At 36.7% G+C, this 17,255-nt stretch overlaps 1 protein-coding gene across 5 annotated transcripts in view; it reads right to left on the bottom strand.

The window, feature by feature from the left end:
* Positions 1-17,255, bottom strand: part of Cntnap5 (contactin associated protein family member 5) — an 874,588-nt gene that overhangs the window by 652,932 nt on the left and 204,401 nt on the right. For all 5 annotated transcript variants that reach the window (XM_087198285.1, XM_021236419.2, XM_021236420.2 and 2 more), the window contains one exon: positions 9,671-9,864. In XM_087198285.1, the coding sequence (XP_087054411.1) occupies positions 9,671-9,864 (194 nt within the window). The remainder of the gene's footprint in view (positions 1-9,670; positions 9,865-17,255) is intronic.

Raw genomic sequence — 17,255 nt, 5'->3', positions numbered from 1 at the left:
CATTCTGTTTATAAGTCTCTTGTTGAGGATTTTTATATCTGTGTTCATTAAAGATTTGGCCTGTAGTTCTCTTTTTTCTTTCTTTCTTTTTTTCTTTTGCTTGAGTCCTTGTCTGATTTTGGAATCAAGGTAATTCTAACTTCCACAAATGATTTTGGTAGTACTCCTTCCCTTTTAATATCATTAAAGAGTTTGAGGATTGTTGGTGTTAGATCTTCCCTAAAGTTATTATAGAAATCAGCATTAAATCTATTGGGTCCTGGGATTTTCTTAGTGGTAGGTATTTTATTGTTATTATTGGTTGAATTTCATTGTGTGTTCTCTGATTATTCATGGCGTTCATATCTTCTTAGTTGAATTTTGGTAATTCATATATATCTAGGAATCTATCTATTTCTTCTGGATTCTCCAATTCTTTGGAGTACAGGTTTTCAAAGTAATCATTAAAAATCTTCTGGATTTTAGTAGTGTCCTAATGATTTTGACATTTTCATTTCTAATTTGTTTCTTTTCTTTCCTTTTTCCTTCCAAAAGATTAGTTAAGGGTTTGTCTGTTTTATTTATTCCTTTGAAGAACCAGTTCTTTGATTCATTGATTCTTTATATTGTTTTTTAAATCTCAATTCATTAATTTCTTCTCTGATCTTTATAATTTTCTTCCATATATAAGCTTTGCATTTGGATTGTCCTTTTTGTAGAACCTTGAGCTGCATCATTAGGTTAATTGTTCAGACTGTTTTTCTGATGTGGAGTTTCTCAGTTACAAACTTCCCTCTTAAGTTTTCTTTTATTATGTCCCATAAGTTCTAGTATATTGTGCTGGAGTTATCACTTGATTCTAGGAACTGTATTGATTTGTTCTATTACCCATTAATTTTTCAGAAATGCATTGTTTAAATTTCATGTGTTTGCATAATTTCTGTGGTTTATTTTGCCATCTATTTCTGGTTTCATTGTGCTATGATTTGTAATATACATAGAATAATTTTAATTATTATTCTCCCTTAAGCATGATTTATAAACTAGTATGTGATTTATTGGAGAAAGTTCCATGTGGGACTTTCTTCTCATATAGAAGAATGTATGTTACATTCTGTTGTTTTGGGTTAGAACACTCTGTAGTTATATATTAAGTACATTTGTTTGAAGTTTTGGCTCAACTCTGAAATTTCCTTGTTGATTATTCAGTCTCATTGATTTTCCTGTTTCTGATGGTGGGGTATTTAGGTCCACCAATATAATTGTGTTAATGTTTACCTGCTCTTTATGTCCAATAGTGTTTGTTCTGTGAAGTTGGATGCTCTGGTGTTTGGTGCATAGATGTTTATAATTGTTACCTCTTCTTGTTGAATTGTTTCCTTAACTAATGTGTAGTGACTTTCTTTGCCTGTTTTGATCAGTTTATGCCTGAAGTCTATTTGTCTGAAAACAGGATAAATTCTCCTGCTTGTTTTCCAGTTTCCATTACATGGAATTTTGTTTTTTACCATTTGATTTTTAGTCTATGAATTTCTTTTTGGGTAAAATGTATTTTTTTGTGTACAGGATATGGATGGATTTTCTTTCTTTACCAATTCTGCAAATATGTGTCTTTTAACTGACACTATTCACATTGGGAGTTATTACTGAAAAGTATCGAACTATTCCTATCATTGCATTATTTTCTAGTTTCTGATTCTTTTATGCCTTTCTTCTTAACTGGTTATCCTGCTTGGTACATCCATTGTATTAGAACTTTTCACACTCTTAGTTACATTATCTCTCTATAATATTCTTGATTTTTTTTGAGTGTTGGTTTGATTGTTATGAATTTATTAAGGTATACTTTACCAGGGAAAAGCCTTATTTCTCCATCAATTCTAAAAGATAGTTTTGCAAGATATATCAATCTGGGTTAGAAGATGTTTTCTTTCAAGCTTTGAAACACTTCCCTCCAAGCTCTTCTTCCCTTTAGGGTTTGTATTGAGAAGTTTCCTATAATACTAATGGATTTACCTTTAGAAGCAATCACCATTTTTCTTTAATAGCTTTTGTGTCCTTATGTTGGACTTTTGGGATTTTCACTATGATGTGTTCTAGAGATGTTCTTTTCTAATCATATCTCTTTGCAGTTCTATATGCCTGACTCATCTGGATGTTAAAATTTTTCCCATATTTGGAGTTTTCTGCTATTATTTCAGTAAACAGGTTCTTAAAGTCATTTGTACTGTCTTCTGATTTTTCACTAAATCTAATTGATCTTAGTCTTTTTGTGTCATCAAGCAGTTGTTGGATCCATTTTTCACATTCTCTAGTGTTTTTTATTCCCCAAGGTATCTCTGAATAAGTGGTCTCTGACAGAAGCTGTACCTTCTATTTCTAACACTTTATCCTAACCTTAGTAGCTTCTGCTGTCCATACTTCCAAAATAATTTTTAATTCTCTGAATTTCTGTTTGGTACTTTCCATAGAATCCAATTCATTAAACTGGTCTTTCATGTTTTGTATCATTTGGTTCAGGTCAGCTAGCTTTTTGTTAGTGTCTTCTGTAAACTTGCTGATCATTCTGTTTATTAAGTCCATTATCTGCTTATTATATCCTTTTCAGCTCACCACACACTCATTGATCTGTTTTTAATCTACTCTGCTACCCTTTCAATTAATTCAGCTGCCTGGCTTACAATTCTTCTCCATCAATGTTCCATGGATCAGCTTTGGAAAAGTAGTGAGTTTTTGGTGAAATTTTGTTGTTTTGTCTTCTTGTGTTTCTGTTGTTTTGGTTTGGTTTTGTTCTAACTTTTGCAGGCTGATTATATTGAAAGATTTTCTTGCTAATACATAGACCTGTTTAATTAATATCTGATTTTTCAGTGTTGCATTCACTCTGGGTGTGGCTAACTGGCCCTTGCTTCTACCCCAAGATCCAATCACCTCTGTTTATCTGGGAGAGAAGGCTGCAATATATTTGGCCTAACATCCAGTCCTCTGGGAATGGATCATAGAATTGTTAATGACAAAAAAGATAATTCAGGTTATTGCTACACAGAGAGAACCAATTAATAGCAAGAACTATGCCATTTTGGCTATAGCAATAAAACTAGCATCAGTAATAGCATCAAAATCAAACTGGACAGTGAGATAGATACCCTGAGAACCAGTAATGTACCACTCTTTTCCACAGAAAAATATCTATAATTATAGTATAAACAAGAAGATAAATAAATATTGGTACAAATTAAATACCTACTAAATGTAGAACTATATTTCCACTAACAATGGAACAATATTCAGCAGTAATAACATTGAGTTAACTAAAAGTTCAAAACTCTTAAAGCTTATACTAGTAAGGATAAGGGGGGAGGGAAACCAGAGAATAAAAAAAGTACATTTTGAAAAATTCATCAATGGAAGATGAGATGGAAGAGAGAAAAGTGAGGTAAAGGATCCTATTAAGGACTAAATAAAATTAAAATATCAGAAAAGAACAAAACAGAAAAGAAAGGAAAAGAAGCAGAGACCAAAATGAAAACAAAAACTAAGAAAGAAAAATAGAAAACAAAAGAGGGAAGGAAAAAAATAATTCCCAAAACTCAAAAAGCAAAATTTTAAAAAGGAAATATAGGTTCAATACAATTCCTCTGTGTTTGAGTGGTTTCTTTCCAGGGTCTGCAATCTTGGAATTCACCAGATATCTGGGAGGGATAGTTAGTCTCTACTCATAGCTATTTTATTTTCATTCTCATCTTTGTGTGTGTGAATGCTGAATCTTGCCCTGCCTTTCCCACTGGGTATGATTGGTCAATGACGTCTGCCTTACAGCTGTTGTCACTCTAGCAACTATTGCTTTGTGTGTCTCTCCATACACCTCCAAGTCCTGGTTTTCTCTGCCTAGCTTTATGGCCTGTGAGTTTGTGAGGCCCTCCACCTGTTCCAGAGACCCTTCTGTCTCTATATCCCAGGCTGTGGCAACCATCCAAGCAGGGCTGTATCTTTGCTAACATGACAGGTAGGGAAAGCAATCAGACCACGGATCTCTGCACTGGATGTAGGCAGTGGGGCGGGTGTTCAGGCAGAGTGCTGAACTTAATGCCAGCACATTCAGACCTAGCCACCTCTGATAGCCACACAAGCTGGGCCAGACTTCTCACCATGGAGGGCAAGACCCAAATGTCCTTCCTGGCCTAAGCTTAAACTTCTTAGAGGGTCTGTCTAACCTGCACCCTCTCCCCAACTGTCTTTTGTGCCTGTTTCCCACCAAGTCACTATGATAGAATAATACCAGAAAACCTGAATGAAGTGAATTTGTTCTGTGGCTCAGTCTTACACTATTAACTCCTTCCAAAACAGGTTCTGAGTAAGTCCTCTCAAATATGGTGGGTGCTGTCCTGGAGTTTTTCTCCAACTCCAGCCTGCCATGTGGAAGGAATCACTTTTGGAGCAAAACCGCTGGCCCAAGCTACTATTTCCCTCTCAGAGTTGCCAACCACCTCAGTCGTACCTTGTGTTAGTGGAGACAAGTTCACCCCCAGGGAGGTGGGGTGAGCTTTCCAGGCTGTTTCATTCTTTTCTCTGCATTGTGCTTTACACTGTGTGCTTTTCCAGGTGAATTTCTCAGATATAAAAAGGAAGAGAATTGTGCTGTACAATGTCCTCAATGCCCAAGAAACATGGTGAAGAGTAATGGTGTTAGGGGCTAAGACACTGGAAGTTAATTTTGAGCAAAGAAGGCACAATTTTAGTATCTCCTTGTAGAGTACACTCTGGGTTGAAAATTCTTGAATACCTGAAATTGTTTCTTATCTACTTATAATAAGAGCTTACTAAGTCCTTGTGAGTTCATTGATTGGAACTATTACCTTAACCTGCCATCTCAGCCCAATGGCTATGAAATCAGGAATCCCATTAAGGAAGATATGGGAAGTAAAACACTGCTTGAATGTTTATATAACTCTAATATACTTGGTAGAGTTGATTTCCTCAAAAAAGTGGAATGAGAGTGCTAACAATGATAATAATGGAATCTGTCCCTGGAATTTTATAACACATTGAGAAACAACGGAGATACTTCAGTCTGACCTGACAAGGGGAAAATGATCCTGATCAACAAAATTGTGTGAAATATGGCTGATTAAAAAATAAGGAGCCATATAGTAAAACAAACATAAGTGGTAGTCTTTGAAATTTGAGGGACAAATATAAAAAATATATATTTTTAAAAAGGAGACCTGGAAGGTTTAGTTTACTGGTGGAGCACTCACCTAGCATGTGTGAGGCTCTGGGTTCCAACCTCAGCACAATGAAAAATAAACAAACAAACAAACAAACAAATAAATAAATAAATAGAAAAGTCACTGCACATAGAGGGTGATACATTTTCAGAACTACATTTTGTAATTTTGTATGTAGGTTACATATAGTCAGTCATACACAGAGAACTGAGGATGGGAAGTGTTATCATGTAAAGTAATGCTGGCAGTTTTTGTTGTGGTGTATTTTTCAAAATGAATGATAATAGGACCTTCTCTGAGTGGATTTGTTCCTTTATTCCAAATAAGTTTATGCACCTTTGACTCATTGGCTTACATTATTGTTCAAAGATAGAATTTTAATATTTGTATGGGTTCAGCATGTCTTACACTGAACAGGAAGAGATCTTGGATCTACTAAGATGCTAAAAATTTTGCTAAGTTTGTTCCTGAGACACCTTCATGCCTGATTATTTATTGAAACAGAGAGCTCTAGCTTGTTCATAAATCATAACGCCTCACTAAGCGGTTACTTAGTGGCTTCCTTTGTGAACAGTCTATTCAGTGCCAGATCAGAAACTCTCAAATTGGATTCTTAGGGCATGAAGATTTGCTACTAGATGATGGAAGGGTGTCTTTTTTAAGATTCTTGTCCTGACTTCATTTCCATTTTTTTCCCCTTTTCTCATAGTTTTTCCTTTCCCTTCTTTCTTTTCCCCTTCCCCTCCCACCCCTCGTACTACCCCTTTGGACTTTTCTTCCTAGTAAATAGGGAAGGGTGGAGGGAGTGAAGGGCCCACAGGTAATGGGGAAAAAATAAGAACCAAGATATATCATGTACAGGTACAAGCACCCAATGATAAATGTAAACGTATTGTATACCTAAAAGGTACCAATAAAAGAACTTAAGAATAAAAAAAAAAGACTCTTGTCCTGAAGTGAACTTTGTACAGAAAATAAATGACTTGAGTACTGGTAAATTGATGTCACATCCACAAAATGTGCTGTTTGTATTGTTTGGCAAATCCATTTTAAAAAGCATTACAAACTTTATGACATCTAAAAATTGAGGCTCTGTAAAAGACTAAATGCAAGTATATGTTCAAGAGATTCTCTACTTCCTTGATACTCTATCCTTAATTAAGTTAATACTTGATATTGATGTTTTAAGGTATTGGGTTTCTCTGAAAAGCTAAACAGTACAATTGAGATGGTTTTAACAAAATCTGTTTTGTTACTACTCTCACTTTGCCTATTAGGCTTAGCTTTCATGAATCCATAGCCTTATTTCTAAATTGAGACTAAAAAGTAAGAAGAAAAACTTTTAAGATAATCTATTTTATCCAACAGCATAATCTAATATAAATACCAATACACATAAGTCACAAAGCATATTTACACATTTTTGTGACCCATTTGTGAAACACCTCGAGTCTCCTTTTGATAGATATTCCTAGAGAATTATAGGATTGAGACATCTTTTACGATATATATAAATTCAATGAGATGTTTCTTTTATATTTAGCAAAATGTGCATTACACAGTAGTGCTTAATATTTTTCTTACTGAGTGGGCCTGACAGTTTAACATTTAAGGTGAGAAAAAATGTGATAATTTAAAAGCAGGCAAATTAAGTAAAGAAAAAACAGAAAATACAGCTTTGCAATAGAATATGCTTAGTAATAAATCTTGAGGTGCCACCAGTTTCAGATCATATGAACTTGGACTGGTCTCCGTGATCCTCATGACTCCTGTTCATGGAGATGTGATTATTGAACCACCAGAGGTCAAAGAATCACACATACACAAGCACACAACCTAAGTACATTTGCTTATAAATGTGATGTGTTATAGATGTTCAGTAGCTCTTTGTTTCCCCAATATTAATGTAAATGAACATCCATTTTTTCCAAATTTGAGCTTAGTTTCCATACCACAGTATTTCTGCCTAACCAAATGTCACTCTTTAATATGTAAATTATGGTAATCCCTCCTTGAATCCTTTTCCTCACAGTATAGCTAATAAACTGGCCCTAAAGGCCTCTCTCTCTCTCTCTCTCTCTCTCTCTCTCTCTCTCTCTCTCTTTCTTGTCTTGTAGGCATTGGGAACATCTCTGGGGGAGCCATCGCTAGAACCCACCACCTTCCTGCTGCACACAGGGCTCAGTACATTCCTACTAATGTCAGTGCTGTTTGGGATGTGGAATAAGGGACAGAAATAGTCACCCCTTCTGCCTCGCAATTTTAGGAGGTTTAGCAGTTCTACAGTTACTGAACACTCCTGCAGTTAGGTTTCAGTACCCTGCCCAGTATACAATGCAGACCTGAAAAATAAATACACTAAGCGACAGAACTAAGAGAGAGAAAGCAGGGTGCCAGGAAGACCAATGCTGGTACAATTGACAAAGGTGCTGGCTGGTCAGTCTCAGGTACTGACTTTTATTGGCAATCAATTAAGGTAAAGGCAAGCTATGTGCAATTTCTATGGAAATTAATGTAAACAAGGCTCTTAAAGAACAAAACAAAGTATTCTCGAATTAGGAACAAAATAGACAAAATATATGCTTGTAATTAGAACATTGTCCTTCTAGTCAGAAGGTTTTAGTTGTGGGAATGGAATTTGGGTATGACCTTGGCATGGAGGCTTCAACCAGACTCACTTCTATATACAAGCCAATTGTGGGGGTTAACTCTTTACAGCCTGCTTTGGGCATAATCAGTATTATGGTCCTCTGCATTCAGTTCTTTTATTAATCTTCCAAAAGTTAATCCCTTGTGTCCAATAAAATTAGGTCGAGAGGTTACACAGACGTAAAAGACAGACTCCTGAAATTAAGAAGCTCAGAATTATTTGGAAATACACTAAACCTACAGGGCCATGAAAGTGAAAGAAGCCCTGTGAAAGCTGCTCCCAAGCCCACATAACCTGCCATCCCTTGAAATAGATTCTGATCCAGAGCATAGGCTGAAAGTAGGTCATTTGGTTTAGAAGAAAATGAAACTTGTTTTCCTTTTTTTTTTAATTTAGACAAAATAACTCAAAACTGCAACTGCATCTGCAAAACAACCAATTCTGATTGAAAATGCCAGAGAAAATAAATAATCCCACATCTACTTGTCCTTCTAAAGTCAACATAAAATCTTAAAATTGTTCCTCCAAATGGAAGGTGTGCTTACTTCTGAGGTCACACTCAACACCAAACAAAACAAAAATTTGTGAAAATTTATTATGGGGACTTCAACATTCAAAAAAAAACCCAACAGAATAATTTTCAAAGACTATTTTTACAATAAAACACTCATGCCTTCTATGACTATTAAAATATAATATTATAAGCACCCCAGAATAAAGATGACAATAATACTATTCACCCTGCCATTCTTAATTTTAATTCTTACTTTAAGTTACTAATTAACTAAAATTAGTAATAAACTAAGAGGAACAGTCTTGAGTTAGCAATAAACTAAGTAGACAATTTTAATAACAACCCTAGAACAATTTTTCTTTTGAAAAGCTGGGTTAACAAAGAATATCCATGTGCAAAAACTAACATTGGGAACTTATAAGTGCCATTGATTTCAGGGCAAAGAGAACCAGGAAAATCCTGAGAAGGAAAGAGCATTATCAATATCCAAATCTTGATATTTTAAGGGAATTTAGAAAAAATTAAATGAATTTTTCTACACTAAAAGTAACATAAACTAGTACATTGCTATATTTCATTCAAAGTATGAATTTCTAAAGTTACTTTTCACAAATTTTGCTATGTGCTTCTCCTCCTTGCTTTTTCTTACTTGGTAATTTAATGGACACCTTCAACTTATACTAAGGTCAAGGGTGGGGCTAGGAGTAGGAAGAAAGTTTTGTTTTACAACTAAAAGCAAACTCTGACAGGCTGAAGATTGTTTATAATGACAAGATGACACTAACGTTTGTATCTGATTTTTTTTAATGTTTTCATATAGTTTTCAAATCTTGGATAGAGGCTGTTCAGCATAGGGGCTTTAGTGCCCCTGCCACAATTCTCAAATTATGCAACTTTGGCCAAGTGAGGGAACTGAGTTAATTGGGCTGTTACAAAGTATGCCTAGTAACTGGTGCATAATAAACAAATAAATAGATAAAAACTCAGTAAATCAATACAATGTCACTGACAATCTGATTCAGAATGTTATAGGCAAAGGAACTGAGGTTCAGTCTGCGAATCACTTGAGTTGCCATAAATTGAAAAGCTCTCTAAAGTCTTCCCCGCAGATATCCTCATTTCCCCAGGAACAAGAGCGTGCTGGTGATAGGGCTTATCCTTGATCTAATTATTTCTGAATGGGCACTCAAATGTTATTAAACTACCACTGCTCTGGGTATAGGAAAATGACAGGATCATTCACTGGTTACCATTAGTACTTTTCAGTTTTATTCATCAGAAGAGAAAAAGATGTCCTACCCAGATGCTGTCTTCTTGCTTGTACTGCTTCCAATTGCGTCCTGTGTCACTGAACATCAGGCTGTAGCTTGTCACCCAGTCAGAGCTTCCATATCTTCCCTGCGTGGCCACCGCTGTAATCTCTACTCTGTTCCCCAGGTCCATCTGGAGCCACTGTTGAGCATTGGAATTTGCTGGGGACCAACCACCAGTTCCTGGAACAAGATCAGAGAGAGAGAGAGAGAGAGAGAGTGAGAGAGAGAGAGAGAGTGTTACAGCAGTGTCTCACATAGGCAGAACTTTCAGCCATAAAAGATCAGTGAAACAGTTTCAACCAAGATGCCCTTACTCAGAAATGTATCATACTTTTCCCTGTGTCTACACTAGAGACCCTGGTGCTTTCATAACTAAGCTTCCATCCCATTTCTCTTATGGCTTAGGGTTAATTTTAATGCTGACTTCACCATACTTCTTCCTTCTTCTCTCAGTCATCGTGGCTTCCATCTTATGATTACCTAGTGGAATTTCCAATTTAGGAAATTCATGAGGACCTAATGGTTTTGTTTCTTGTCTTTAAACTTTAGCTTTCATTGTAGATAAACACAAACTATCCTTATATCCTATCTTTCTGACTAATTTCCCTTCCTTTTTCCCTTTCCTTCCTTCTTTCATTCCTATCTCTCTTTTCCCTGCTCCTTATCTTTCTCCAAATAGGAACCATGAACCTACCATGGAACAGACATTTTACCATGGATACAAAAATGAAAGGACCCTAAGTCTTTGAGGAGCAGGATTAATTTGTTCCACATTTGTTCACAAGCACCAAGACCATGGTGGGTGCTGAAGAGATAGCAAGATGCAAACAGCTTTGTTCAATAAGACAGGAAAGAATCCCTAACAAGGGATAAACACAAATGGCAACTGGAGTGGAGAGAACAGATTGCCTTAAGGGGAACTGAGAAGGCCTCTGAAAGACAATGACATAAAGCTGAAATCTGAAGCACAGCTAGCCATGTCTGGAAAAAAAGGAGGGAAATTTGGGTAGACATCAACCAGAGCAGAGAGATCAGATATGCAAAACCTCAGAGTCAAGAGGGAAGCCAAGACATTCTGGGATCCACTTATGCCTCAGGGCTCTTGACACAGTGAACCATCCACAAATGCCAAAATCCAAGTTGAGGAATGAGCTCAGGAGCCCATTAGCAGATAAATGCACTAAAACACACAGTGGAATATTATTCAGCCACGGGAAGAGCAGAATTGTGGCATCTGCAGGAAAATGTATGAACCTGGAGATCATCATGTTAAATGAAATAAGCCAGGCACAAAAAATAAAGTATTACATTTTTTTCTTTCATATGTGGAAAATGGAAAAAGATAAAGATGAGTGGAATGTAGAAGGCCAGGTAAGGTAGGGAAAAGGGACTGGGTTGGGAGGAGAGGGCAAGAGAGGACTGTAGGATGGAAACAAAGCATGCTATCTGTGTATGGAAATATCACAGTGAGATTCATTAATTTGGACAATGGATATGCAATAGTAATTATTAAGTTTAAAAAGTATTTTGGTCCCAGGGTTTCATTATTACTCATACTTGGCCATGACAGAAAATAGATATTATCTCTCACTTAATCAGAAAATTTATGATCCAAATTATCTGCTTCCATTTCACAGGAGAAAGAGGGAGTCGAGTCAGTAAAAGTTTTACTGACCTCAGATCACAAATCCTATGATACTTGAGTGAGGAACCATTTCAGGATCAGCCCCTGGATTAGTCATCTTGCTCAGGGCACCAGGTTAGAGAGTTCACTGAAATTTTAATTTAGAATGATGAATTCACTTTTTCAACTTATTTGATTGAGAACCATTTTAGTGATCTTCCGAGTTTACTTTTACCAGCCAGTTGGGGGAGGAGCCACCTGGACCTCTACTTGTTAACTGAATAGCTTTTTCAGCCCCAGCACCCACTGCAGGTCTCTTATCCTACAGGACTGGACGATCAGACATAGGAGACTAAAACATGAATCAAGAGCCCAGCCTGGCCATAATGTACCTATGTGCATTTTACAAAAAATGACTGGTTTTCTCCCTGTAAATAGCCAGTCCGAAGTAGCTTTGTTTGATAGTCTTTCTTTCTCTCTCTCTTTCTTTCTTTCCTTCCTTCCTTCTTCCTTCCTTCCTTCCTTCCTCCCCCCCTCTTTCTTTTTCTTTCTCTTTTGCAAGAAACAAGATTTAAATGCAAGGAAAGAAAGAAAAGGAAATACACTTAAGATCTACTGTGGAATCTATTTTATTAAGTGTTTTGCAAAATATGCACACAGTGGCAGATACTGCTTATATTCCAATATTCTCTCTTCTTCCCATAGTCACAGTGGTGCATGGCTATTTTAAAGCTTTCCATATTATAGTTACGACAATGCAATTAAGTTCTTTCCAATACAAATGTCCCTGGGGATATAAGCTCTTGCACTTCAAGCCACTGTCCCTAACTCTCACTTGCCTTCTCACTTCATAGCAAGGCCTTGATGATGGCAGAGCCTTGGCAAGGGAAGATCACAGGTCCCAGCAATGTCACAGAAAGGCAAGTATCTGTGCAATTGTAGTATACCTACACTGACCTAGGCTGTGAATAAGACCCAAATAACAGTTGTGCTTAAGCCATCACACATTGGAATTCATCTGATACTGCATTGTAGCCTCTGTCAATCCATCTACAATATGCTGTGAGGTAAACAGCACCATCCCATGTATATGGTTGAAGCAACCCAGATTCAGCAGATTTAGAATATTTGGCAGCCAGGATTCAAACACAATTGGGGGAAATCCAGCTACCAAGATTTCCCTGTAACAGAAAAAAAATATTGTTTTTCTAAAGCTACAGAAAATAAGTAAAGGGAACAAAAGTTATCCAGAAGAGGCATTTGATCACGCTTCTGAGATATCAGTTCCAGAAGCGCACGTTTCTTGTCACCTGTGTTCCTTGATATGTCACCATTCCCAGTCACCTCCCTCATTTCCTGCATCATTTCAGCAATATTAAAATATGATAGAAAATAAACTTACAATCTGATGTTTTTCTGAATAAAATATGAATGATTTTGTATTTTTATGCTTTCTGCATGTAACACATTTTCTTCCAATATGCCTTTCATGTGCAAATTTAGAATCTTATTACTCATATATGATTTACTACAAAAAGAATATATACAGCAATAAATAAATGAATATATAGAGGAATTTTAGAGCTTGTGGTATAATATAGGACTTTTGCCTTTCTGAGTGTCTATCACTATTTTTGAAATTAAAATCTTCATCACTTAAGCTATATGTCTTTTAATCTAAATAGTCTCCAATTCGACTTCCTAGTCATGCTCTAAAGCTTTTCCTTTATTCATTATAATTACCATGTAATAACAATCTATATTAAGGATAGAAAATAAAAAATGAAATGGTATGACATTTCCCTTGCAAAAAATAAAAATCCCTAAAAACCTGATCCAAACACAAATATAACTAAACCAAACCAAAGTAAAGCCAAAAAAAGAGGATATTTAGTGCTAAAATGATTTCTTCAAATTTGTCTAAAGAAAATCACATCTTTCTTTTGCCCCCTGCAAAAACCTCAGCTTATTAATCCTCCTAAAGTTAACCAAAATGAAATAGCTGCCTTAGCATTCATTAACACATCAAGTTAAGAATGTTCTGAACACCAGAGTTTCAACTTCTGCTCTTAGAATGGAGAGCCACTCCCTGGGTGCTAATTGCTTAGGACTATTTCCCTGCTGTTGAAGATGCTCCCTGAATTACAGCTAATAGGCTAGACACCCAGGATTGCCATGGTTGCCATGGGAAACATTTTGTTCCTTCCACCAAACCATAAAAGTGTTTTCACAAATTATGAGAGTGGCCTAAAGATATTATTTGTAGTTTATCTAAAGGCACTGCATACATACTAGTTCCAGCTTTTGAATTATTTCTACATTGAAGATGAAACATTTGCACAAATATGGGTATTATCTGTTATTATGACTGTAGTCTCAATGACTATGAAATATAATCTTTCCTATAAACCTTGCAGTTTACGTGTAAGAATATTTGATAGAAATATAAATTATAGAAAAATTTTAAATTTAAAGGAAAAATCATCTCACCTTAGATTTTTATACCATTCAGATTTTTTCCATAGTCCTTCAAACACAGGCTCACAGGATTTCTGACTTAGTTTATGTCTAGCACACCTCAAACCCATTCCACTATGTACTATACTATTTGGCGGTTAGGGAAAATGCTGGGTGGTAAGTGAGGCAACCTGGCTTCAGACCTAGTTCTGGTCCTGCTGTTAGAGTAGATGAGACTTTCTCAGATGCACTCAAACACACAGCTGGAGCAGCTTTGCTGAGATCATACAACAAGCCATGGCCAAGCAGGAATTCAGGTTCAGGAAAGCTGAGTCCTCACCAGATTTCTTCACTCTGCTACACAGGGCTGCTGGACAACACTGACCCACCTCTGTCACAACCCTACTGCTTCCTCCTCATGACAGCCACTCTCACTAGAGCCACAGTTCACACTTCAAGTTGCTTTTCAGAATCCCACTGGTTTCCCATGGGCATCAACAATGGTATTTTTTACTTCTACTTGTTAGGGAACAAAACAACTTCAAAGGGCCAACTAGCCAATCTGGGTTACATGGCTGGAGACTACACTTGAATCCAATTCTTCTGATGTCTAGCTCCTTCCTAAAGTTTCAACAGGGACTAAAGTCTTACACAAACAAGAAAAGATTCCTATGGAGAATTCTAAACAAGCTTTAAAGTAACACAGGAAACCAGCTCTTATAACTCTGCCCAACCTCCCACTCAGTCTTCTATGACAGTGTGCTTATTCCTAACCCTGGGTTTGAAACCTCAGATGACAGCAGAGGTTCAAAACATGAAACAGAATAATTGCTAGAAAAATGCAGAAACCCCTCATTTTCTACACTAATTTCTACTTCTAATTCTGAAAGGGACATGAGAATTGAGGTCACACATTGAAAATAGACACAAAGCATTATATACAGGTCTCTGCAAAGAGATTTTTCACAATTATCATTCCAATCACATTTAGGCACGAACCTTGGCCATTTAATTTTAATCCCCAATATAAACCCAATAAGCCACAATTTTCCCCTCCCATTTTATGCAAGGCCCTATGAAGCTACAAGCACATTGTCACAAGTGACTGAGAAGCTAACTTGGATGACTAGCTGTATCTTTAATTATTAAACAGTTGATGCCTCAGTAAGTCAAGGATTGAGGGTTTTTGGGAAAAATTACCTAGTAATGGCAATGAGTGAAGCCTAGAGGCTCTCCTATGATCAGTACACTGCATGCATAATAGTGAAGTCAACATTCTCACTCATCCTCACCATGTTCAGGAGGGTTTCCTCCTCCTCTCTGGAGTGCTATCACCCAGGTATAAGAAGGTCTAAGACTGGGAAGCTATTGTCTAGGACATGGGTGCCAGATGCTGCAGCCTGACACTGGTCAACCTTCTGCCCTTCCATTTACTCCTTAATTTAGACACTGAGGCACCTTCCAGAGAAAAGAAAGTGGAAAATTGACCAAATACCTTGTCATTAAAGATGTAAGTAAACCCAGAGTGGCCCTGTTTGAGATCAGTTTTCAAGAAAAAACAAAGAGACTATAAAGAAGAGATTCAATAAGGGAAGGAATAGTCTAGGTCCAAATCTGACCCAGTTATTGGGAATGGCTTCATGAGCAATGTTGGGCAGGAAGTGGTTCTATGTATGACCAGCTTAGGTTTCTTGAAAAATCAAACATGAGAATTTGATAAAAATCAAACAAGAATTTGATGCAATTATTTCATTTGGAAAGTGACCCCAAGAGGCCAAGCAAGGGTGAAGGAAATGAGAGGAGGAAAAGAGGTAGACATGGTGCTTCAACAGGTCCCACCTCTGAAGGCACCAGCTAGGATGCAACTGAGAATTATCTCAGCCAAGGGCAAGAGAGCTGGAGTTTCTTTTCTGTTGTTGTTCTGCCAGAAGTACGTAGTTGCTATGATTATTTTTATTCATTAATATTATTGGTGCATTTTAGGTATATAATATGGTGACATTCATTTTTGGGAGTTTGTACCTTTACATAATCTCTCTTGGCTCTTATCTTTTTCCCCATCGCCTTGCCCTCTGATCAACACCTCCACACCTCCCTATTTACAAAGACTATGTTAACTTTTTTCCTTTTCTCATATTTATTCTTCTCCCTTCTTTCCTTTCCCCTACCCCTCCAACTTCCCATTCCCCTTGGACCTTTGGTTCCTATTTCACATTATTTATTATACATTTTGATCCTTATTTGAACTTTCAGTTTCTCACACCAAAGAAACTATTTAGTATTTGCATGTGTGTGTCCTATTTATTTCATTCAAGAGTATGGCCTCAATGTGTATCTGTTTAGCTATAAATGTCTCTAATGAGAATTTTTTATGGCCGAGTAGTACACTCCATATTATTAAAAATAAAAAAACACACATTTTCTTTATCTAGTCTCCAGTTGATGGGCAATTGAGCTGTTTTCAATTTTTAGCTATTGCAAACTGTGCTGCTATTAACATGGGTACACATATATCACTCTGGTATGCTTCTTTTATTTCTTTTGGGAAGATAGCCAGCAGGGGAACAGAGGGTAAAATGGCACCTCTAATCCTAGTTTTTTGAGGTGTCTCCATACTGATTTCCAAAGTGGTTGTACAAGTCTGCACTCCCACCAACAGTGGAGAAGGGTTCCTTTTTCCCAACAGCCCTGTCAGCCTTTGTTATTGGTTGATTTCTTGATAGCAGCCATTCTTTCTGGGGTGAGGTGGAATCTCAGTGTTGTTTTAATTTGCATTTTAATGTTTATTTGCTGTTTCTACTTCTTTGTCTGAGAAATGTCTGTTTATTTCAGATCCCCATTTCTGGATTGGTCTTTATATTTGGGAGGTCTGAGTTTTGTAAGTTCTTTATATATTCTAGATAGCAGACATTTGTCTGAGGAAAAGATGGTGAAATATTTTCCCACACTGTGGGTTGTCTCTTCACTCTATTGGTGGTTTCTCTTGCTGTCCAGAAGCTTTTTAATAAGATGAGATCCCAGTTGTTGATTGTTTTTACAAGTTCACATGCCACTGAGGTTTTTGTTCATGACATTTTTTCCTATGCAATGTCTTCAACAGTTCTACCTAACCTCTCTTCCAGCTGGTTTAGTGTTTCTGTTTTAATATTTAGATCTTTGATCCATTTTTATTTTAATTTAGTGCATGGTGAGAGATATAGGTCTAGGTTTAATCTTTGGCAAGTTGAAACCCAATTTTTCCAGCACCATTTATTAAAGAGGCTATCTTCCTCCAGTGTGGGTGGGTGGCTCCTTTGTCGAAGATTAGGTGGCTGAGTGTGTCTGGAGTTGTTTCTGCATTTTCTAATCAGTTCCACTGATCCTTGGGTCTGTTTCTTTGCCAGTACCATGCTGTTTTTATCACAGTAGATTTGTAGTATAGTTTCAAGTTGGGGATTATGATACCCCCTACCTTGTCCTTGTTGCCTAAAATTGTTTTTGGTATTCTAGG

The sequence above is a fragment of the Heterocephalus glaber genome, unplaced genomic scaffold (assembly GCF_053883595.1).
Source record: "Heterocephalus glaber isolate CG9 unplaced genomic scaffold, H.glaber_assembly_v1.0 deba00000347, whole genome shotgun sequence".
Lineage (NCBI taxonomy): Eukaryota > Metazoa > Chordata > Mammalia > Rodentia > Bathyergidae > Heterocephalus > Heterocephalus glaber.
The sequence above is the reverse complement of the archived record's forward strand: the minus strand, read 5'-3'. Positions and strand labels throughout refer to the sequence as shown.